Genomic DNA, 25702 nt, shown 5'->3' with positions numbered 1-25702 from the left:
AGAACCGAAAAAAACAAAGCTTTTCAGCAGCAGAACCTTTTATGGCTGATGTGCCAAACACTGAGTGATGGGACAGAGGAGGTAGTCGTGATTTTTTCTCCCCTCCTTGCAAGGGAAATGAGCTAAGCCTCTCATTTAGCTGATCAAGAGTGAACACACGGCATGACATAATGTGGCGCAAGACGTGTTTCATGGCAAATGGAATGACTCCTTCGAACAGGTCATGCATAACATCAGGCGGAAGGCCTTTCGTCACATCAAATGACTGAAGTGAACTTAGACAGCTTTCACCACTGATCCCATAAACATTGCTGAGGCTTGAATCAGTCTTCAACAGATTAATATGTTGAGTATGCATTTTCTGTGTTCGAACGATAAACTCTTCTTCATTCCACTTCTCACTGATGTCCTCTTTCTTTGCCAAGCAGAAACGGCAGATTGGCCCCGATGAAAAGCATTCTCGGAAACCGCCAATTTGATGGCTAGACAAGTTATCTCCACAGACATAAAGAAGAGAGCCTTTAATGAGTTCTCCATCAATCGCAACTCCTTGGGATTCTAGCTGCTGTATGTCCTCAAGTAATGGTTGGACAATTCTGTGCAATGTGAATCTGGCTACAGTGGAATTTTTCACAAGAAGAACAAGGTGCTTGCTGTCAACTTTCGAGCGAAATCGGGGTGGCAAGTTTAGAATTGTTAGATATCCAGCCAAGACTTTGTGTTTTCCACGCTTGCTTCCTATGGGATTGCAGACTTCAAATTCATCAAAGTACAGCTGTAGAGCAAAAAGTTTCTGATTGCTGGCATTCTTGAACAAGTAGTGCTCCTTGAAGTACATGCCATCAGGCACATCCTGTAGAAGAGTTGAAGAAGGTTTGCGATTTGTTTGGAAAATGTCATGGGCACTTGAGACAGCCTTTAATGTTTCCAAAATTGGAATGTATTCATAGCTGTCAGAAGTACCTTGATCTTCAAGGTATACTGTCCGCGGAGGAACAAACGTATGTGAAGTTTTCCACCAGTTTTCTCGGCCTGTTTTTGTTCTGAGCTGCTCAAGTTTTGTAATAGTGGTTGCATTGAAGTCTGCTCTAAATTCTGAAATGAAGTTTATCATATCATTCGTAACTTCATTCAAGGTGCTCTCAGGTAACTGCCTGCCTTCTTGCCACTTTAGCAACAACGAAGACAGAACCATAAGACACTGAACACTGCTGTCAGGAGTGCCAACATCAACACACTGACCACTGGTGTTAAAAATATCAACATCCAAGCATGCCTGTTCAGCTGCTTGCCCAACAGGCTGGGTGGGATAAGTTTGTAGTGTTTCTTCGAGGTTGTCAGCACGGGGTGCCAAGGATGCATCAGCTGTGGTTGTCTGGAGGAACAGATGATTGTGATGACGGCTGACATGTTTACGGAAGGAGCTATAAAGCCTATAAGTTTTTTCACAGCCTTCCAAGTCACATTTCCAGTTGTCCTCCGTGCCATGCCAGGTGCAGAAATGACGAAAAAGAGATGACAAGGAGTGGGTCCTCTGGTGGCACCGGTTGCAAGCATATGTGTCCATGCGTGATGTACTGGCTGCAACACAAGATTACTGAATAAGCGTAACTTCCCCTCTTACGTAACTACAAAAGCCATAAAATGATCAGGCAGCAGCTGCAGCAATCCCAATAAAAAAGGCCTGTTGTTGAGGCCTTTTGGATTTTTGAATGGGATCCAACTGGTTCCAATTGGACATCATAGGAGGGCCAAGTTCCAATTTGGCTTCATGCAAAGTCCAATTAGTTCAAATTGGGCATCATGAAAAGTTCAGTTGGTTCCAGTTGGACATCACTGGAGGTTGCATAGTATGACAATTGGTCCCAAGTGGACACAATTGATGAGTAATATTGTGAAACAGCAAAATAGTTTATACTAATAATAGCAGAATTATAATGTTAGTTTTCAAGTAGAAGATCTTTGTATTTTGGTGTGATCATTGGACAGAACAATTTAGCTTTCTATCAAGATAAAAATCTCTCTTGAAATTTTACCTATTTCTCATGAACCACTGGCATCACTTTGTCAATTAAATATTGCTTACATATATAGCACCTGACGTCTCTCTCATATAGTGAAATGGTGAATATTGGTTGTCAGCGAAGAGAATTGTCACAGTGTGTGTTCATGCATGAGCATGCTTCTCGAAAAAGAGTTTCGAGTATATCGGTGTTATGTTGATGTGAGGGCCCATCTGGGTTTCATTTCTTTTCCAACTTTTTTTTTTTCATGATGGTCCCAAAGAGTCCAATTCAGAGACCAATTGGGTTCGACTGTGTTAAAAAAAATTAAAGAAATTGGTCCAATTGTTCTTGTTGGATTTTTCCAATTGGCTTCCTAAAGCAGAATTGCAAATATCCAATTAGTTCCAGATGGAAATTTCCAATTGGTTCGAGCAATTCTTGCTTTTTATTACTGGGATGCCATTTGCAGATGTAGAACTTGATATACATATAAAAAAACTGACTATTGGAGTCATTTCAACGCCAAGAGTCGGATAAAGAGAATGACAAACAAGAAGGTTTTTTTAGTATCAAAAAAGATCAAGACGACCCCCCCCCCCCCCCTCTTTCTCTTATGCCGAACGACAGGTGCTGCACTGCACATGCAGAGAGCCCCACAAGAAACCAATGAAGTTGTTTATGAACCACTGCATCTAACTTACCCTCCATCCCTCACATTTGCGTGCGAGAACTCGGCAATCACGCAGCACAGAATCACATCGATATACGATGCCGTCGATCGTTACTGCGTGCTGTGACAACGGAAATTTCGAAACACTGCTGTAGCAATAGATTCTACCAGATTCTACATCATGTAGTACATACGTCGTGCTTTTTCTCCGAACTGAACGCAGCAAGAATTAACGTCAGCTCAACTGGCCGCCCGGGTAACAAAGTTAATCTTAATTAATGACTTAATTAACGAATCATTGACCATAATTCACGAATCAAATGACCGGTTCGTTGATTAAGTGACGGGATCATTAATTGCTTAATCGATTAATTACATTTGTAAAATTTTCAAATTGACCAATTTCTGAAAATAAAAAAATAAATATCAGGCTCTACATTAAGATTTTGCTTCCAATAGTCACTAGAATCTAACTTTTTCTCTCAAAATTAACAAATTTCATTAAGATCGGCCCGGTGGTTATTGGAGAAAAGCATTTCTGCGTTTTACATGCATTTAAACATGCGGAATCAGAGTTTGGCCCGAACTAACAAAGGGAAGAATTACGGAGAGAGGCCATCATCGACAATTTCAACAAATAACTTGACCCATAAGTTCAATGGCAGACGACACTCGAAGTTATAAAAACGACAATCGAAACCAAAACACCAATTTCGGATTGCGATACTTCTTGCAGGCGGCGCTGTGGTAGCGTCATTTCGCTGTTTGGCGCGCTTTAGATATAAGAACTTTAGGCGCCTCTTTCGGTACGAGCTGGTGCCCGCCACTTCCTCGCGTACTTTTCAGTGCGGTCGTACAGTTATGGCAGGCACAGTTTGCCTCGCAGTCCTGGAGGATGGCCAAAGAAAGAAGATTTCGCTGCCAAACGGCGCCTACGGCGAATTGCTATGTGCTTTACGCTCTCTGACCGACATCGATGACACCACTCTGGTAAGTAATTTTAATGTACTATACAAGTAGCGAGAACTGGGCGAGTTGGAATATGTTCCTGATCTATCACCGCAAGAACTTTGCCTGTATAGTTCGTTGCGCTGACAGATCATGGAAGTAATCTTAATTGAACTTTTGTGTATTGCTAGACGCCGGTTCTGTTAAAATTGCTGCAATGTTGGCATAACTGTGTTGGCGCGCTTTTCCAGTGTGGCCCGCGAAACGTTAATTCCAGACCCGTTTGCTACATAATCCAACTCGAAATTGTAACTTTAAGAGGCTTTTTGTTGAATTACTTGCGGCTCCAAACTGACGGAGAAGTTCGTCGTGAAGGCGCGGTACTCACAAGCGCGGTTCGCGCTTGCTGGCAAACTTGGCGCGCTTTGCGGGTCGTTGTGTCCCAGTTGAATTATTTCTAGGGCTGACTATTTCAAAGCACCACGATATACCTAATATACTTGGAAGACAGTATGTGCTGCCAAAGCGAAATTATCTTTCAAAGTTAAGCTTTTTGTTGTGTAAAGCGGAACACCTGATTTATGCGGACTTCATTTTATTCTCCTTCATTCCTTGAGCTTTTCTAACTTGTGGCGTTTCTTACAATATTCCTCTTATTTTGAATGACAACTATAAGGAGTAACCTGCGAAGTTATATGCGTAATTACGCCTAGTAACTTATTACTCAGGCGCGCGAAGTCTTGTTGCGGCTTAGGATATTTTTTACAGTAGCAAACTTTCGTATTACGTATTTTCATTTTGCTCTTTCATAAGCTTGCAGCAATATAGGAATGTTTTTACGAGTGTGTAAACAGAGCATTCTTTACTTGAATTTCAACTCCAGCATTATCCAAATTATTGTGCTGTTGGATGGGCTTTGGTTGCATGATTTCTGGCACATGTTAGCAGCACAAACTTTATACAGATAACTTTGTCCCACATTTGATCTTGCACTTGTGTCTAATTTTGGAGCTCTTGAATTTTCGCTGCGGTATTGTATACATTCCCCCTTGATCATATTAGACTGTTTGTGAACATGGACCATTCACCTCGGAAGGCTCGTTTCTTCATTATAATGTTAAATTTATCTGCCAGATCCAGATGTACGACGAGGAGGTTGAAGATTACGTTGACTTGGATATGCACAGCAACATCCTAAACAAGGCCAAAATAAGACTGGCACGGAGGATAGCCCCTCAAATGGATGTGAGTACGGTTACAGGTTGACGTAGTTGGCATCAAGTGAAAAGGGTCATAATTGTTTAATGGTTTGATAGTTGGTACATAACTTTCAGGAGAGCAGCCAGCAACCTAGGATGGAGAACCATTAAAGAAGGCTAGAGTGCGCTAGTAAGAGGCAGCAGGGATTGCAGCACACTGAAACTGATAAAACTTGCGCACATATTAGCAGTTGTTTGTAAGGTACATGTAAGAATGTTAAAAAATAAACATGTTGTTGAGGTTGTATAGAAAATCACATTTTTTAGTAGATGACAATGTCTTGTTTGCCAGCATTTTGTATCTATTACATGAAGGGTGCAAAATGGTGCGCATACACAGAGAAGGACATGCAAAACATGGCACTTGTCTTGCCTTTCTCTGTGTATTTGTCTCAATTTGCAGTTCTCTTCTAATAGCTATGTTTCGCAAATAGCCAAAGAAATACTTCAAAGAATCCTGTGCCCTCTTCACTCAGTTTTCTGCCTCGCTTGCTGCCTGGACACCTTAAAGCTGTATCAGGCATTGGTATATGCCAGGCTTTCTACATTGCAGTTTTGCACAACAGAAAGCTGTTTAGGCACAATTAATTTTTCAAAGGACTGACAGGTGATTTTTAAGGACCGAGATTTTTATGATACAACAATAAACTCGTCCTCGGAAGTGTTTATACCTCCAGCAGTTGCTTCCGAAGGTGCAGGGAAATTTAATAAGCAATTTTTTTTATCTGAGCAACACTAAAACACATTGCCCCCATGTTAGCAACACTGAAGAGTAAGAGCGATGCCGATAACCTGCCTTGTAAATTGGGAATGCAGAATGATGAGTGGGTTTCACTACATAGGGTTTCTGTGGTACGCCATTCTTTTTTTTTTTTTCAACGTGAAGCATTCTTTGCGAACTTTGGGCACATTGAGTGTGTCTATCTAGCTATCTAGCTTCTATTTCGGTGGGGCTGGTGGTGTCAACCAACTTGAGCTGCTGGGTATGTGCTCATGGTCTCGCTGCCGTGTGGTCACGACATTACTGTCAGTCGAGCTGCATTATCCGACTCTCGCATCTGATATCATTTACTACCTGCACTGAACCAGACGGCCTGCGCAAGATATTGGTATGTCGGCTGCAGAACAGCGGATGGTTGCTGCCTTTGCACGAACAGCAAATTGATAGCAAGTTTTCCCCCTCATGCACGCTATCAGCTCCTGCTGCACACAAAGAAGCTCTTGGAAAACTGCAGCTTCGTCAAGAAATGCATGAACTTGTACATTGCATTCTTTGGAAATTTACTTGAGCAGCTCTAGGATCGTGTACCACAGAGGTACTACTTGGTGCAGAGAAAAGGGGATGTGTTTGCCATGATTGAGCAACGAGACAAGCCCGCATTTGTTCTGACCCTCAGCTTGTCTGAACTCCACAATGAGCGTCCGCTTAAAGCAATTGAGAGAGTCAGAGCTGGTGGAGGCACACCACCGCAGGGTCGACGCTATAGCCAGCTACCTACAAAATGCATCGCATGACTTCGATTCCCACTGTACGTGGGATCTGCATAGTTTCTTTTAAATGGAACCAGCATATCTGCTTACGATCCTTTCACTTGCAGACAGTTTAGTATCTGAAGCCATGCATACTTTCAACTGGTTGCATGAATGTGTAACATGAATTTACTTTTGCTGAAAAAATCCAGGCTTCATAGCATGATTACAGTTAAAGATATTGAAAAAGTTTACACAAATTTTAGGACTGTTATCTGGCTGTTACACCGGTGTGCAGGCGTCTAGTGAAAAAGATTGTTAAAAAAATAAAAATAAATAGTGTTAGCAAACCGCATGAAAAGTCCAAGAATGGAAAGGAAATTATACATCATAGCAGTTTCAATAGTTTGCAATTAAGGCATGTTAATTGAAATAATATAGTATAATATAGTAATGAGAAATAATAGGTTATCAGAAAATTGTATTCTGTTTTAACTGCAGTATTAACAGAGCATTCACCTTATGAATACTTACATGTGGCGTGAACAAACAAGAGCAGTCACAGTGCCTCCAGACTTGTGCAATGTGATTCCATATATTGACTATGTGCGTAGCTCGCAATATTCTATATGTCCTTGCTATATAAGCTCAGCCTTGTTCTATAAATAGCTCACTTGAGCTGTGAATATAGGTTTGAAGTGGAAGTATGTTTAATGGGTATATGCGTAATGAACACCCACTATGAAGACCTTGACTTGGAAGTGGTGGGGTGTGCACAGTTAAAACAATTACTTTACTGTCTTGACAATTCATTCATTAAGCTACATTGCTCTGCCTCATGTTTTCCGTTTGAAAAGTTAAATATATGTGCATCTCGCAGCGTGCAGGCCCTGCGTTTGCTGTTCGAGGTGGAGGCAACACGGAAATGACTCAGTCTAGGTAAATTATTAGTACCGAAAGGGAAAAACCACACATTTTGGGATATTAGTGTTTCTTATTACTATTTTTTTGGTTACTTAGATATATAAAGCAATCTGTATATTGCCTTGCAGTGCTGTTACAGAATGTGCAGAGGTGCAGCATGTACAGTCTGTGCCGTTGGAGAAGGACAAGGACTATTTAGATTTTGTGCTACCCTCTTTTGACCATTACGAGGAAGTGCTTCGTAGAAAAGTCCCGATAAATTGTGCAGTGCGACGTGCTATTATCAACAAGCTGTTTGCAGCTTGCTTCAAGATAGCTTGGTGAGCGCTCCATTATGCTTCTATTGCTTTCAGCTTTAATTCGGTATTTTGACTACTCAATGACTCAACCTTTCATCATAAGTGTTCAGCGTTGCCATAAGATGTTGGTAATGAAATAGTTGCACAGAATACACTACCTGTGTGATAACTTTTTCTGCTTGCTGTAGTGCCAGAACACAGAATTGCTTCCAAAGCAAGCAGAATCTGTCTAAAAGTATTAGTGCACCATTTAACACTGTTATGATGATATCAATTGTCACGTACAGTGCATACATAGACGAGGGACAAAAAGGACTACGAATACAAGCGCTGTCCCTCGTTTTTGTCCCTCGTCTATGCATGCGCTGTAAGTGACGATTGATACCATGGAATACCAGCTAGCCCGTACCCAAACCTTGCTTCTGTTATGATGAGCCTAGAATTCGGTCTTAAGTCTGGGAAATGTTCCAGCTTGCTTTCCCTCCTTGAGGTAACTGCCCTCCTTTATGAGATAACATCGCCCTATGACCCCTGCTACATCCTGAGTGGACACTGGCAACCAGTAGGCCACAAAGAGGAGGGGGGCATCGATGTAGCAACATGACAATGCTGCGATGGCACCCACTTCACCTGGTCCAGATTGTGTCAACACCAATTGGCACTCAGTTTTTTGAAGTGCTTGTAACTCAGCATCAAGTGCAGATTTCAGTGGAAAAAATTCCGAATTGGTGCTCAAGGGGCCCTAAAACACTTCTAACTAATTGTAGAATGACGTCACTGTAAAGTATCATCAGCCTGGTTACGCCTACTGCAGGGCAAAGGCCTCACCCATACTTCTCCAACTACCCCGGTCATGTACTAATTGTGGCCATGTTGTGCCTGCAAACTTCTTAATCTCATCCGCCCACCTAATTTTCTGCTGCCCCCTGCTACGCTTCCCTTCCCTTGGAATCCAGTCCGTAACCCTTAATGACCATCGGTTATCTTCCCTCATTACATGTCCTGCCCACTGCTGTAAAGAATGTTGCCTAGCAAATCTTGTGCCACAAAATTTGTTGTGTACTTCAAGCATAAGTAGAGTTAGAGGTATTATTGCACTGATGCAGTTTTCTCTCCTTTCATGTCCACTAGCATGCCAGAAGCTACACAGGGGGCTAACAAGGCTTCACGCAAAAATTTGGGAATTTAAAAATATTTTTTGTGATACTACTTTTGGTTCAGCCGTGCATGACGCACTCTCAATGCGAGATGGGCACTTGTGCTTGAGCTATGTCATTCACAGAGGCTAATCAGAACACAGTTGTCAGAGCATTGCACTGGTGAGAGGACACGTTGCAGCACCCTGTGGTGGCTGTAGTATCTATGCCACGCTGCTACGTAGCTCTGGTGTGATCTCCCACAGTGCACAGCAGACGCAGCTCCACAAAACTCGTGTGTAGACAGAAGTACAAAGACGAAAAATCTTTTTAGTCTTTGAGATCACTTCCATGTGTATTTTGCATTTATTATACTTAAGATTAGCAATTTAATTAAAACTGGCAAATATTATTTTGCACTGGTTTTTCTTGGGAAAAAGAATACAAAATTGCCCATTTATTAATTCTATGATTATTTCACTTTATTTACAGGTACCCTTCTAGACAGTTGTACCGCGTAGCTGCCGAGAGGCTTGTCAGTGCATACCCACACCTTGCTGACAGAGTTGGCAGCGGAAATGGCCTGGTAAGTTTCATACATCCCATACTGTCGCCATACTTGCATTTCTAAGAAAGAAATATCATTTCTACCTCATATGGACAATTCAATTGCACCATGTATCTGCACTTCTGAGCTGCCATGTTATATTATGGCTGTTGATTCTCGTGGTCATGTAGAGATGATCAAAGGGATAAACTTTGTGTTGTCTGGTGTTTTGCTTTGTGCTAATAATGACACGTATGTTTCAGTTCATCCAGAACTTCTCCTTTGCTACAGATAAGCTTTTACAAACAGTGTTCATAGTTTGTGATGGAGTATGGTCATGAAGGAAAAGAGATAAGTGATGGGACTCATCTGGGAGTTTAGTCTGAGCCCAGCATCAAATTAAACTGTTGCACCATTTGTTCAGCAGCTATCTGCCTATCAGCAAGCGATACGGCATCAATTTATGATTCATCAAGTAGCAACGGTTGGCCACTTCATTTTTTGCCGTTGTGGCCTGTTTGACTGCATTGAAATCACCTGCACCATTTCACGTCAGGCTGCAGCATTGTTATTGTACACTGCAGCCAGGTTGGCATGTTTTCATGGCATTAGGTCCGTTTAAATGCAAAAAGTGGATCACTGTTTGGGCTTCTACCAGCTTTATGATGCATGCTGCCATCTTTGTTTTGATGCCCTAGGGGTGTTCTGCAGCATTATATATATATACATATATTCCGCCGGAACTAGAGATGTACGCTAACTTTTATGTTTGTCGTTATGCCTATTCCAAGTTTATGGCGTGGATGTTGTGAACTTTATGGCCGGACCTTCTGTTAATAAGCAATTATGTTCGATGCATAAAACAAACTGCAATTATGGTCATACTTCTATGTGTATACAGGCAATACCAATAAACTTCAAAGTGCTTTTAACAGTAGTGATATGTTTCCAATTCTTCACAGGACTCGTGGGTCATGGCATTGAGAAACAAATTCAAGAACATGCGTAAGAAGGCGGAGAATTGCTCTGAAGAAATGTTGGCAAAAAAAAGGCACTTCCTGGTCAAGCGGAAACAACAGATGGCTTCTGGTGAAGCTACAAACAAGAAGTTATGCCGCCTTTTTGTGAGTTGCAGCTGAAAAGCTTTCCGACATTTTCCAACAGTACTACGGTCGAGCAAGTGCACTGCCATTTTGTGGAGCTGCAAATTGCAAACTGAAAGTGACAGACCTAGGACAGTATACAGTCGCCGACCGTTTATTCGGACCTCACGGGGACTGCAGAAATGTCCGAAAAAGCAGATTAAGAAAAAAAGAAGTTCTTTATTTCCACGCACTTATTCAGGCTTGGCAGTAGGCTTGAAGAAATTGTGAATGCGCCATTGCATGCTGTTCCATGTACATGCAATCAGATATGCCTAAATCTGAGAGGGTCGTACGGTCACTATAGGCAGCTGAAAGCACAGTCACTGCTTGTACTCGGAGTCGTCCGGCAGTGTAGCAGAAACCTGACGAATGATCTTGCCGTCGTCGAGCTCTGGACACGTCAGTACAGCAGTGTTAGCATCTGTGAAACTGCCAAATGAGATGGTGTCCGGAATCGCAATGCAACTATTGCTCAGGTCTGGGCAGAAGATTTTCGGTGTCAGTAGGGAACACATCGGAAGGCGACAAGTCCTAGGCCTCCCGGCACCCGCTTGCGGGCATTCCCCAGCGCAGTCTGCGCGGGCACTGTTGGCGCCATCAGACACTTAATGTGATGTTTCCGTATGCCGCGTTGGATCATCACTTCTACACAGCATACAAAGCAAACACCACCGTGCTGACACCAGTTGCACAAACGAAAAACGTAACCTATTCGCACCCTCGTGCACAAAGAAGAAACAAATCAGCTGCTGGATTATCTTGACGTGGCTTACTAAGCTGAGACCGGAACTGCTGTAGCCACTCTATCGAAGCAGGCAGAAACTATGATGATGAGCGGGGATTTGCAGTAGCCACTTCGTGGGGCAGCAAGGAAGCTCCGTTCAAAACAAATATGGCATTCAGCAAGTCGAACCATGCACTAGTCAGAGTCTGTGCATGGTGCTCTCAATCGACTTGGCTCAAGGAGTGTCCGAAAAATCGGACGAGAGGTTGCAACGTATCTGAACTTTTGGCAGTTGTATAATTATACATTATGGTCTATCGGGAGAATGGCCTTGCCGCGAAGCAGACCGAATAATCGAGCATGTCCGAATTTTTGGAGTGCAAGTCCGAGAAATCAGTCGGCGACTGTAGTATCATGCAGCCAGTATTTCCAGGCAGTGTATAAAACCGGAGGTCACAGGGAAATGAGGGAGGGGGCTTGCACGGAACACATTCATGATAGAGTAATGGCTTCTCTCCTCTACACAATGATACCAAAGTAAAGGAAGTGCAATTGCAAAGATCTAAGCGGTAATAGTGCAACATCTTTATGTTGCAGGTGGTTTAGCAAGTGACCACTTTTGCTGACCGAACTGAAAGACCTTTCACACGGGAATCCTGAAAATTGTAACTGACAAAGAAAACGCAGCTTACAAATTGCGTAATGTTGCAACTTAGAGAGGGCAAAAAATATATTCATGATTTCATAATTGTTGTACTTTATTTGCAGAACGTTGTTCAATGAAATAGAATAAATTTAGTTGTTCGCACAAGCCTATAGCATGAACAAGAAAGGGTAAACCTAGCTTTTCAACGAGAGGGGCAAGAAAGGACATTTTTGGTTATCCTTCAGTATGTCTCATAACAGTAAGCTTCTTTACGAATTCAGCCTGTGCATACTTTGCTACATGCTAAACAGGCAGCCAAGTGTATTTTGTCTCGCATGCATTTGTTCTCTATGTTAGTGGCAAAATTTGAAAAAATCGGAAACTTCGAAAGTGAGTTTGTGCATGCAAATTAAAAAAACATCAATCATGTTCATTGTCATTCGCATTTCCCCAAGGTTATCTACTGCGATCAGTTATGTTATATGCAAAAGCATAGTGCCTTATCTTGTTCCGAGTGCAAAAGAAAGCCATGAATAATGTATAGGCTATGGTGACCATTGGCGTCTCTTAGAAAGTTGCATGTCACGTCATGATGGCTTCCATTTGTTCCATGAACTAAAAAGCAATCTACAGTGATGCTCAAGGACTGCAGGTGTTTTCTTATATGTACACACCACAGAAATGAAAATTAAGTTTGAGTTGGAGCCTTTTGTTTTAGTGTCAGTTTGGTTCACATGATGACCAAAACAGATTTCATGCATCTCTAGTCAGCTGCTGTTCTTTGACTTTTGAGTGAAAGATTCGCAACTATTAGCTGCATCTATTGAAAAGCATTCGGGTTCCTTCTGTATTGCTGCACGTTGCTTCTTAGTCCATGGAACATATGGAAGCAATAATGAAACCTAAATACAATTTTCATCAAATTTACCATTGACATACACATCACTCATGCTTGGGTTTAAAACACTTATGTCATTTTGCAGTACGACACTAAAGCAGAGGCTGCGGGGCACTGATAAATGCAGCATATGCACCATTGGTTGCTTAGCTTGTATTCAAAACAAAGCATACCCACTGTTCCATCTGTAGAGAGTTAATTTAAACACACGAAATTTGTAAGTTAGACTTCTGACAGTAGGTGGGGCATGTGCCTGTGGCCTGTGTTCTGGTGCTGTGTCTCGGCAGGGAAGCCAGGGTGAGTGAATATAGCAGGTCCATTTGCACATTGACAGGCTAAAGAATCTACATATAAACTGTTGAATAATCAGATAAAGGGACAACGAAGAACCAGCTATGTGGCATGAATTGTTTGCTGAACCTATATGCAAAGAAAAAAAATTGACATGAGCTGAGGATTGACAGGGAAACCATGCCAAGCCAGTGTGGAATCTGCACTTTGACTGGTATTGGAATTAGGGAACTTTTTCAAAGTTCTGAATTGGGAGAAAGGGACGACAAAGTAAGCTGTAGCATGCAATGTCTGCTGTAACATACATTAAAAAGACCCAAAGGGATGGAGGAGCAGTCAGAAAAAAAGGGGAAGGGGGCATTAAAAGGGTTAAGCAAGGCAAGATTACACGTATATAATGTGATGTAATGCTGCAGACTTGCTCTTCAGAAATATTTACCTCTGCATTCTTGTGGTCTTGCTGCATCATTTCAGTTACTGCATCTCAGTAAAGCCAATTGAAAACATCGTATAAACATGCTCGCTTGCCCATCAATAGTTAATAATTCGAAGGACTACTCAGTGGCGTTCAGTTGGACATTAATGCTTTCGCATTCACAACTTGTAAGAAGGGCTTGATTTTCCTTGTGTTTCAGGATTGCAGTCATCTTGTAGCATATGGAGAAACTGCCGAGTCATTGAGGCTGCACAACGAATGGCTTCAAGACAATGCTGGCTGCCAAGATGAAGAGGCAGTAAGGCCGAGGCTGCTTGCAACAGCAAAAGACAGGCATGAACAACTTCGCAGCCTTACGCTGTCAGATGCTCTGTTGCTGTTCCCCTTTCTGGCAACTGAGGCATCGGTATGCTCTAGCAAGAGCTTTTGTCATCTTTTTTGTTTTTGTTTTACTGGGTTCTCAGCTTTAAGTTAAGGCAGTGGCTTAAGTGTTTCAGTCAGTAATTGTGGCATTTTTCTTTCAGGACAAAGCAAACAAGTGTGTGTATTGCAGTGACAAAATAACATAGGATAACAAAACTGAGTTGTATTTTGGTATGAGTAAGCTTAGCAAACTCTTATGTAATGATAAAGTAATGACAAGAGCACAACCATAAGATGCTCAGCATTGGAAGTGCGTGGAATATATGCATCAGCATAGTGCTATAACCAAGGTTAAAAAAATTTTAATACAGTGTTCCACCAGTCACATTTGTCTTCAAAGATGTGGTACAGTCACATACCATTGATTTATACATGTTCATACAGCTTCAAGGTACTGCCATTCGCCCCATAGGCATAATTTATATGGAGAGGCAATGTTTTAGATGTCTTGCAACTCACCGATTGACTTAATTGAAAGGTGCCTTTATTGCTGTTGGTTGTGTAAGAAGAAAACAGGGAAGGCAGAGAAAGCATAGTGGAAACTAATTGCTTGATTGAAATGTGGAAGTATAACAAAAATGGCCAGGCTTAGCTTGGTTAAGCCAAGAATGCGTTGCATATTGCGCGAGTTGGGGCCCAGATTTTCCTCCGGCTGTCGTGATGTCACGTCACGTGGTTGCGCTAAAGGTCAATGGTGGCTGCCCGGCCGTGCCCAAGGGCTGAACTGAGTGATTGCAATATGCAACGCATAAAAAGGCAAATGAAAGGAGCGAAGGAAAACAGATACAGTAAGGAGCCAAGTTATGTGTGCGTTTCTTCAAGACTACAATAGTGACTATTCTACCATTCACTTTTTTGGTCCACCACGCACATAATGCGGTGATAAGTCTTTCTTTGGCATTAATTCTGCCTGTCGAGAACTCTTCTATGCAATGAGTGAGAAGAATGAAGTGACCCAAGGTGCTTGATTGTGAGTTACTGCTATAAAAGAAAACACTCAATGAATCTAGATGAACTATGCGTGAATAATTATTTCTTATTTAAACATGCCACTCATAAGGCAATTAGAAAAAAAAGTGGACTAAGAGACCATTTGCTACATGTTTATTTGTCCACTTTCATTTCCCTTTTTCTTATCGCTTCTACGTTTAAATCAACCATAATTTACCTGGCTTTCTGGATTTGTTGACTGTTTTCTTATGTAGTAACAACAAGCAATCTTAACTCCGACAATATGCTGATGCCGTACGAAGGTTTATTGGCTGGTTGCTCCTAAGCTTATGTACTACTATGTGATGCCTGCTCTAAGAGATGTTTGACATCTGCTGCCTTGGCTGTCCTTGCACAATTGGTTTTCACTATTGCATTAGTTTGCTAGCAGAGCAAAGAATTCTTGAACATTCTTTTCTTTCCAGCTTCTTGTGGAGTTTGACCTACTTTTCCAAAGAAACGTGATGGAGGCAATGGAGAATGGCTGCAAGCAGCTTGGTTACACTATTCTGAGCTTCGGAGAAGCAGAAGAGGTTGTGGCATTTTCCGAAGTGGGATCCGGTAAATATGTTTCTATGATGACGCTCTTAAAGGGCAACTGGCATTTTTTTAACCATATTGTAACATTGTCATATTCAAATGGCATTGGCAGTTCTGTCACCCGTAGGGTGATTTAGTTTGCTTAGAAGTTCACCAGTAATTTTAAATAACGAATAAATGAGATACCGAAATAGGTAGCTGCTTCGTGTGACAATAGATCCTACACCACCATAATGTAAACATGCAGTACATGTGGTGCTAACGCCAAAGAAGCCAAGCGGATCATTTCTCCTGACACAAAGAGCTCTTGCAGAGTTTCCAAACTAGGCAGTGGCAATTTAAGTGAGGATTCCAGCAACAGTGGCGGTGTTGTCTCTGATGTCACATACACAGGGTGGCCAGTAGAAAGTCTCGAATCAAGAATGCAACCAATCTTTAAAATTCATCTTCAGCCGTATAGTTTGGTACAGATACTCAGAGTGCAAAAGAGAACACATATTCCAAATTTTATTAAAATCAGTGGACATAGAAAAATCGCCGGTGTTGCCCTTAAAGGGAGTTCAGGAATTGTTTTTTGTGGGGTGATGGCAACTACGGTGGTGGTGGGGTCAGTATCGGGTATCAGAAAGTCGGCAATGCTGGTTGAATTGAAACCTTGAATTTTTTTTTTACTTGTACTTGCAAAGAGTTATAAAGTAAGTTGTTTTTTGTATACCTTACTCAACTATATTTGTGCTGCTTACCTAAGCCAGTAATGGGCAATTATTATGTGCTTTCTCAGTTCTCCAATGGAGAGCTGAGTTAACCTAAATAAGCTAGTTAAAGGGCTCTTAAATCACCTCTAGCTTTTTTTGCACATTGTATAAACATGCGCATCGCATAAGTCATTCTGTAATGACCATCTTTGTGAATGTAGCAATGCTATGCTCTGCGAAGAACCCAAAAATTTGTAAAAGAATCTTGTGCTCTTCTTCCGGCTTTTCTGCTGCCTCCTTTGCATGCTGTAATGCACGCAGGGTGTTGTCGCAACCCTTACTTTTCGCTGCCCTGCATGGAGTTGGTGGGAATATGCAGAGAGAACAGAGTGCAGTGAAGAGGGTAGCAAAGGCCTGTAACTTTGCTAATACGGAACCATTGGAAAAATTCTGGTTGTATGTTCATTGTGAACACCGCTGCCACTTTAACATTTTTGAGTGGTTTAGTGGTTGTCTAATGTGATGTTCTGAATTCTTTGTGATCTTGTTCTGAAGTGTTGTAACCATAGTTTTCTCTACACTTAAAAAATAGGATGTATGTATGTTTCGATATTGTAACGAACAATTAAGGGAGTCCAGACACAACTATTTATTGTGGGCTAAGTTGTGCCCTGGGGGTAAATAAAAAGGACTGCCGCGTTCTGAAGAGGAGATCAAGAATGCCTTCTTCTTCTCTCTCGAGCGTCGCTTCACCTCTTCTTCCTCTTGTAGACGCTGACAACGGCAATCTACGATGCAAGTGCGTGCGGCGAAAACACGTGCCATCATTTCGTCTTCTTTTTCTCCAATACGCCGTTGTCCTCTTGAGGGGTGCATGAACCTGCGCGCGTTGTTTAAATATGTTTCTGCCTTGTGTCATTATCCCCCCTCCAAAACGCATCGTCCCGATGCGTACAGCGACTAAATTGTTCACAAGCTGTTGTTCATACTAAAGTGGTGTATGGCACAGAATAGATGTTTGGTCGAACATTCACTGCCTGTCATAATATGGCTTCAGTCTGACCACATGTACAGTTTCCGTGCGACGCCGGCATCGTGATGAGCTCACTTGTCCTTCTGGCGTAACTTCGTAGTTCAGGGGACTGATGCGGCGAAGTACTCGGTAAGGGCCGAAATAACGGCGCAAGAGCTTTTCGGACAGGCCGCGCGTCCGCACGGGAGTCCACACCCATACTCTGTCGCCTGGGGCATACTCGACTTCCCTTCGCCGCAGGTTGTATCGGTCCGCGTCGATGCGCTGCCTTTGTTGAATGCGATGTCGCGCCAGCTGACGTGCTTCTTCGGCCCTCTCTGTAAAGTCGCTGGTGTCAGGGTTCTGTTCTGTACTGTCGCTGACAGGGAGCATTGCATCCAAGGGTGTGGTAACTGTTCGACCAAAAACAAGCTGGAATGGCGTTACCTGAGTGGTCTCTTGCAATGCAGTATTGTAGGCGAATGTTGCATAGGGCAGTATCTTGTCCCATGTACGGTGCTCTAAGTCTACGTAAATTGACAACGTCCGCGGCTGATCGACGACGATGCGGGTTGAGGCTGTCTGGGATGTCATTTCAGGATTGTCCGCTGCTGCTATTATAGTTTGCTCCGGCAAAAGAGGAAACTCAGGCGGCTCACCACGTAGGCGACGGCTCGTGCGCTGGTGGACAGGCGTGAACTCGTTGGGTCTGAGATGGCGTGGTTCCGGGCTGCTTTCTCCAACTCGAATTGGGCTGGAAGTCATTACCCAGCGCCTCCACCAGAATTGTAACGAACAATTAAGGGAGTCCAGACACAACTATTTATTGTGGGCTAAGTTGTGCCCTGGGGGTAAATAAAAAGGACTGCCGCGTTCTGAAGAGGAGATCAAGAATGCCTTCTTCTTCTCTCTCGAGCGTCGCTTCACCTCTTCTTCCTCTTGTAGACGCTGACAACGGCAATCTACGATGCAAGTGCGTGCGGCGAAAACACGTGCCATCATTTCGTCTTCTTTTTCTCCAATACGCCGTTGTCCTCTTGAGGGGTGCATGAACCTGCGCGCGTTGTTTAAATATGTTTCTGCCTTGTGTCAATATGTGGAATACTTGGCAGTATGTTATGAAACCATGAAACATGAGGGAAAGCATCTAAAAGAAATGTTAAAATATGCCATAGTTCTAAGGGTGGAGCAAGCGCGCGAGTTTTCAGCACATACCATTTCCTCCCGTTTAATTGAGCAGCGAGCAGACGAAACTAGACCCACAGTCATTGCTACTGGTGGTAATCATCCTTTGGAAGATTAAAGCACAAGTTATTTCACTAGTTATGTGTACCTCAAGTGTTTATCACAGTAGATGAATTACCCATGCAGGGCTCTGAGGCACTATAAAAAAGCTGTAAGCTGTTTGGCGTGAAAGGTTTCCTAAGCATTCTACAATATCTGATTTCTTTTTTAACAGAGGATGCTGTTCTGGCAGCTCTGCAGTTTGTAGCAAAGCGCTGCAAGGAGCCCATAGATAGCATCATTACGCAGGTGAGTGCCTGTAGGATTCTGACTATCAAGATGCTTCTGTTCCGTTTATCATTCTGATTGGCTTTCTGTTCACTTTGTGTTTCAGTGTGCTACATTTGGCTATTAAAATGAGCACACAGGAATTAAAAGCAGATTGTTTATTTCTTATTAGACTTGCATGCAAGGACGGGACGTCGTACGAAGAAGGGACACACAACATGCACAAACTTCAGCTGGTTTTTGTTGTGACAGCGACATATATATACGCTTCCACAATCGGGAAAAAAAACAGGATGGCAAGAAAACAAACAAAACCATGTGCAAAACTGCATAGCCACTAGTGAAACCAAACGTCATTGTCATACCTTTTCACTGCCCAGAAGCAATATATGTGATATATATGATATAAGCGATATATGTGAGAAAATAATATTGTGCATCTCTTAAAGATAGAATAACACCCATTGCATGACTTGCAGTGTTCTGCCATGTGGCCTTCGATACCTTGCTTTACCTTGCGGCGATGTTCTGCTAGCCTCGTTTACGTATCGGCTGGTTTGACCGATACCTTGCCGCACGACAAGGGGACCCGATATACTACACTTTCTTTGCATGCAACGAACTCGTGCGGTGTTATATCGGGCATTATATCGGTCAAACCAGCTGATGCATAAACGAGAGGCTAGCAGAACATCACCGCAAGGTAAAGCAAGGCATTGAAGGTCACATGGCAGAACACTGCAAGTCATGCAATGGGTGTTATCCTATCTTTAACAGATGCACAATATTATTTTCTCACATAAATTGCTTAACCAGGGAGATAGTTGAAGCCAGAGAAATTCTTCGGCATGATCAGAGTTGTGTTAGTGCCCCATCTGTAGCATTAAGGGATAAGGTAGTGAGGTTTCTGGGCGGTGAAAAGGTATGACAGTGACAACGTTTGGTTTCGCCGGCACATGTGGCTATGCAGTTTTGCAGGAAACGTGGTTTTGTTTGTTTTCTTGCCATCTTTTTTTTTCTGATTGTGGAAGCGTTTATATATGTTGCTGTCACAATAAAAGCCAGTTGAGTTTGCGCATATTGTGTGTCCCTTTTTTGTTTGACGTCCAGTCTTTGTGCGTGCAAAACGCTAATAAGAACCATGTACAACCAACTCGGCCAAAACCTAATGCCTTTGTTTATTTCCTCTAACTGCCACAGGATACTTTTGCCAATAGGCATCATGCTTTTAAAGGACACTAAAGGCAAATATTAAGTCAAGCTGAAGTGATAAATTAGAGCTCAAGAACATTTAAGGCCTCAATATTATCTTGAACAAAGCTTTATTAATCGAGAAATTTACGTAAGGGCAAGAGACAATCAGACTCACCCAGGACATTCAAGTACTAGCCTGATGACAAAGGCACTCATTATAACTCACTAGTTATCAACCACTTGTAATAGATAATTGTATTGCAATCTAAGATGAAAAAGATGTCCAGTTTTATTTCATATTTAGAAAAAGGAAGCCCTGACAACCACGCGAGTGGTTGAAAGGTTTCATTTTCTCCACTCTATCGCCTGTATTTTCACATTCCAGTAGTTATCGTGTAGTGCTGAGCTGGTTTTGCTGGCTCAAGAAACTCGCGTACTGCGAATAGCAGAGAATGCCACATCCATGTGATATTGTGGTATTCCTGAACAGTTCACACCACTTGACCAAGAGCAGCTGCAGCAGCAAATCCAACACTCTCTCTTTGCTCTGTTGCTTCTTGGCTGTGTGCTTGCGCTTTCTGCAGAAAACCGTGATGTCTGTTGGGCACAGTTTTACTCGCCGATGGCAGTAAAGGGCGGTGACTGCGTATGCGGTGCCGCCACTTGCGGGCTGGTTATATGAATTGTGCCAAAGACATCCGGACCCTTCAAACGTGATTTTATCTTTTCTTGGCACGAAACAAGTGCTGTGAGGTTTCTGGAATGATATTTTGACAATCTACATTGACTTAGTATTTGCCTCTAGTGTCCCTTCAAGTACCGCATGTTTGTCGGGGGCATGTAGGTGGCTATCCTAATTTTACTGAAAAAGTTGTAATCTGTTGCCTGAGTGTCATGTACAATGAAACCATTGTTTTCTATGCAAAAGTATAGAACTGCCTGGTGAGCCAGAACTGCCTTGTGCAAACTTTTATGAATCCACATTTGGTTAAGTACTAATAGAAAAGTATTGTAGCTATAGCTCTAAGAATATTTAGCGACAGACTACATGTCAATTGCCTCAATTGCAACTGATTACCGCAGAATATCACTGCTACAATATCAAAAGCAAGAACGAAGTGTTGCATATTACAGATTTTTCTTTATTCTTATTTGAATTCATGTAGTGCACGGTTTCAAAATTTTGCCAACCTGTTGCCATGGAAGTTTGAATTTCGAGCAAGTATCTCTTCCCTCAACAGCACTAAATGTCCCACGAGAGGTGGTCAAGTTTGGCCAGATCAGTAAATGAGCTTTATGATAAAATACTCTTCAAAAAAGCAGTCTGACTTTCCTAAAATAAGTTTATTGGCTTTACTAAAGCAATCTTAAAAAACAAGTCGCATTATATTAGTTTTGGAATTGGAAAATGAGAAATGTGGCTGAATAAATGGTTCCACCATTGCGACACATGTGGTCTGTATGTGCTTGTCGCAGGTTCCTTTACTTTACGGCGCAAAACGGAATCAAGGCTTTTGACCTGTAGTCTATTGCTAAGTATTCTTAGAGCAGTACCCGCTATCCTTTGCTTTGGGAGCCAACCAAAATGTGAATTCAAAAAGATCTGCAACAAGTACTTTAACTCATTAGGTGCTTATATTTTTTTTGTGAAGCCAAATTTTTCTTGAAAACTAATTTTGTTGTCCTCAGCACTTGGGCAGCAAAAACAAAGGAAAGAAAGTCTTTTTTTATCAGGATAACAATAGTCACTGGACAGGTCCGGCTTACTCCTAAACACTCACTACTCGTGTGTGGGTCTAAAGTGAAAGAGTTTTTTTTTGTAGTTGGTTCACCGTTATTGACTCTAAAAGACTTTACACAATAGCATTCCTTTTTTTAACCTTAGGAAGAAGCCCCGCTGACCCCGTGTCTGGTGCAGGATGAAGGATTTGCACTGCACATCGACAAGCAACTAGTGTTTCAAGTCTCCTCGCTGCTTTCGGGAGTAGCCTGCCTCTTTGCATCCTTTTGGGTGTTTCATGTGGAATACCCACGAAAGGCGCACAAAATGTTAACATTCATAGAACATGCATTTCTGAACTTAACGCACACAAAGCCGCGCGTCAAAGCTCTTCAACTAATCAATTTTTTCAGAGGCCATGCAGACTCCCTGGAAGAGCCATAGGCTACTAACCAGTGGCCACACTCAAGGCCTAAAAAACTTCTTTGCAGCCGATTCTTGTGTAGAGTTTCACAGCCCAAATGATGCTTTGGTCCAAGGGCTGGGCAATCTGATGTGTTAGGAAGCAGAAATGCCAACTTCGCAGCTGCAAAGTTATCCAGTGCGATGTGCGCCGATGCATTTAGGATAACTGCAATTCTGTTCTTCGCTGCAACATAGTGGTCAGTGAGGCACATGTACTCCTCGGAAAGCTTTGCAGTCCATGCTTTTGTATTGCTGCAGTAGACAACTCTAGACGGCAGTTGGGTGCTTTTGAAACATCTTGGCATGGCTGACTTCCCAATCACAAGAAATGGTTCACTTCGAATGCAGCTGAAATCCTGTCATTGGCATTCTTACCGCCAGTGCATGTCTCGTCATTGAATGCAGGCATTCTGTCTAGTAGCAGCTTGAAGAGCGCAGACTCATTCGTGTTAAAGATATTGTTGGGTGCGCAGTCTATCAAGATGTGCCTCGGCTGACCATTTTGCCATGTTTCTGCATCCTCTGTGTTGCCAGCGGCATCTTCTCCTGAAGTGGTCATGTTTATGCCGTACCTCACTTTAAATTTCGCCAGCCAGCTGTTGCTGCATATGAAGTTGTGGTTCAGCTGCGAAGCGAAAACCGGGGCCTTCTCGGCAAGTAGGGGTTGCAATAAAGACAGTGGATGTTAAACTGCCTCAATACTGTAATACTTCAATCATAATGTGGTAGTCAAGCTTAAGTGTTAAGTTATTGCTTGTGTTTTGTAATATTGTTGCCTTGCACACAATGGTTTTCCTAGTTCTTTTTGTGCTGTTTGCCACAGTTTAGTTTAAAAATATGTGCCGGCTTTTTTCTGCAATGTGCATTTGTTCAAGATACAGTGGCCAGCGCATCAAAGTGACTAGTAGTGCACAGCTCATGTGTTTTATGTTGTAAAGGTGCTGAGCTTGATACACAAAAGCAACAGTAGCAGATATGCTGTGAGCTAATTTTAACGTACTGGCTCCTATGTTATGCACCATTCAAATTTGATTCAGTATGAACAGGCTTCAAGAATGTTTGGTCAAATGGCCTAGTGAAACCTTTTTTTTATATATGACTTTAGGAGTTTTAAAAAGTGCCTTTAATTTTTATTATTTATTTAGGTAGATAAATGTTTGTAATGAGCACAGGTGTGCAAGAAAGCCCTCAGGAATGTTGGTCACCTGTGCTGTGTTTCAGCTTTCAGCTCAATAAATGGGATGAGTTGACCTCTCAATATAGTGCTAAGGTTTTTCACTTTTATTTCTGTTGTACTAAGTCGCACAGACTACCACTGACTGGCATCAGTGCTAGATTGTTAAAGGAGTACTGACACGAAAATTCAGTGTCCCGGTTTCTTGAGTAGCTGCTGACTCCATATTTACGGTGCGAAGCCTCAGTTCCATGAGAGTGCTACAAATTAATAATTAAAATATCTATGTACGGCTTGTCCGAAACACTCTTCTGGCAGAGTGAGGCCTCGGACATGAAAAAGGTTATTTGTCGCTTCACCGAAAGTTGAGTTGGCAGGGTGTAGTAGTTGAATTGAATTGAAGTTAAGGGCATGAACTGATTGTGTCGCCGAAAGCTGCCAACTGTCCCCTCCGATTGTTCACTTCTCTTGGAAATACAGGGAGACACTCCCTTCCCTCTTGTCCCGTGGTGTGTTAAATGGGCCGGGCTTTAAACACGATGACCGTGGTGTGCATACATGTTGGTAGTATCCGGTACCATGAAATTGCAATTGGTTTCGTCGCTACATGCGTAACCTTCTACACCTCTGAAGCAGCACTGCTCTTGGCATGCATTTTGAGTCTTAATAAAAAGTAATTTTATTAATTATTGCATACTTAGGGAATTGAGATGCCATAATTTATTTATTCGGTTGAGGTCTATCAAATGAAGTAAAAAATGGCACAAAAATGGTCAATACTTTCAATTTGACAAGGCTTAAATTTGGCAGCTTCACAAATCTAGTCATATGCAAAAGTGTTGGGCATGGTCTGGTGAAAAGGGAGTTTAATAAGCTGGTTAAAGCTTCGTATGTTGATATAATTTAAGTGTGTGATAAGTTCCTTAAATTTGTGCCTTTTCATTCTTTGCTGGCCACTGGCACCATTGTACAGTGCCTGGATTTCTTTGTTTTAGCCGTTGTGCAAGCTTTCTAGTCACTAGGTCGAAGTATATATTTGTGGTAAATGCTGAATATGTGATAAGTTCAGGCTTCTTATGTTTGTGCCATAGGTTTGTCATATTATTTTATTGTGCGAGACCGTCTCCTGGCCACTGGAGTTTTTGTACATTACCTGTATCTTTAAAAATACTGTTCTAAACATGTGCAAACTGTCTAGTCACCATTTGTACTCATTGTTGGAAGGAACCGCAGGACTGCAATATATAAAATGTGATATTTCTAATAAAATATTTTGTGAGTGCTTGCTTTGCATGTAATCTTTCATAGTGCACAAGAAGAACTCCAAGAGGTTTCTACCCTGGCGTCTGAACAGCCCGAAACAAAGCCCTCCAAAGCTTGTAACCACTTTTAAGTGCTCAAAAAGCAGTCTCGTGGAAATGCAAGCCAATGGCTTGCATTTTCTGGACTGCATTTTGAGCTTCCAGCAGTGAGTAAAAGCTTTGGAGGGGTTTATTTCGGATGTAAAAATTGCTCCCATTTACTGCCCAAAAAACGGGGGGGGGGGTGTAGAGGGGGAGCAAACTACAATGCCTTTATTTCCACCTATTTACTCTTAAATTAACATAAAAAAAAACTCCTTGATTCCACCGCAAATGCTCCCAAATGGAAATAATAAAACTCCCATTGTACCTCTTCGAATTTCTGCAAGCAGGAGTAAAATGGTACTGCTGATTGCTCCTGATGTACCCTGCAAACACTCTCATCTAAATGGGAGTATTATTGCACTCCCTTCAATGAGAGTAGAAACATGTACAATAGGGAATGCGCTAGAGGACAAGCCAAAAATGCCCATCTGGGTGTTTTTCTGTTTACAGTGTTCGGTTTAGCCTCGCGGCAGCTGCTAGTAGCGCCAAATTAGGGAAAGCGATCAAGTCCAAGTATTGGAGCCGCGTAATCCTCGGCCTCCTTTTCTATACGGGGATCCCTCCTTTCACCCCCGATATCCTTGCGCAACCTCTGCCCGTCACTCTCTATACCGTACGCCCGGCGCACGTCGCTGTGGTGCGAAGCGCCCGATAGATGCCTGCATTGCATTGCACTCCGCAGCCGCAGAACCAGTTGGGCCAACGCAATATCCCAGTACCCGCGGTTGTGCATCGCAAACAGTTGCCGCGCCGGTATTGGCCTGCAATGGTGGATGAACGTCGCGCCTGTCGCCCCATCCCCCCGGATTCATGGAACGGTTTCTCCTTCCGAATGAAACTGCGGGTGCCACATTTTCGCGCCCGCTACTTATAGACGCGCACTTGCTGTAGAATGACCCACGGCCAACCTACTAACAATTCACAAACGGATGACACGCACTTACCAAAAAACCGACGCGAATTGCCACTGCAGTGATTGATACACCTACCATTTTCAAATGAATGCATTTTTTTTTTACATGCAGCGCCAACTGTTCAGATTTTTCAGCCAACCTCTGTGGCGACTCTCGCAGGTCCTCCTCAGCCCTCATCAAATATATATCACTAGCAAGTTTCTCTCGCCAGAAGGAGATGACGCAGGCAACTGAACCCGACTCGGTTGGATTTTATCT

General features: G+C 42.5%; 1 protein-coding gene across 2 annotated transcripts; it reads left to right on the top strand.

Moving 5' to 3' along the window:
• Positions 1 to 4474: 4474 nt before the first annotated feature.
• LOC129383068 (sterile alpha motif domain-containing protein 3-like) lies at positions 4475 to 24406 on the top strand. Of its 2 annotated transcripts, XM_055067299.2 has the most exons (9): positions 4475 to 4869; positions 7234 to 7292; positions 7406 to 7597; positions 9205 to 9298; positions 10222 to 10383; positions 13599 to 13805; positions 15238 to 15373; positions 18519 to 18592; positions 21651 to 24406. In XM_055067299.2, the coding sequence occupies exons 1-9, from the start codon at positions 4765 to 4767 to the stop codon at positions 21927 to 21929; spliced, it is 1308 nt and encodes a 435-aa protein (XP_054923274.1). In that variant the 5' UTR covers positions 4475 to 4764; the 3' UTR covers positions 21930 to 24406. The 2 variants fall into 2 exon arrangements, with proteins under 2 accessions (XP_054923274.1, XP_072143462.1); XM_072287361.1 differs by lacking the exon at positions 7406 to 7597.
• Positions 24407 to 25702: the final 1296 nt, after the last annotated feature.

Source organism: Dermacentor andersoni, chromosome 3 (genome assembly GCF_023375885.2).
Source record: "Dermacentor andersoni chromosome 3, qqDerAnde1_hic_scaffold, whole genome shotgun sequence".
Classification (NCBI taxonomy): domain Eukaryota; kingdom Metazoa; phylum Arthropoda; class Arachnida; order Ixodida; family Ixodidae; genus Dermacentor; species Dermacentor andersoni.
The sequence above is the reverse complement of the archived record's forward strand: the minus strand, read 5'-3'. Positions and strand labels throughout refer to the sequence as shown.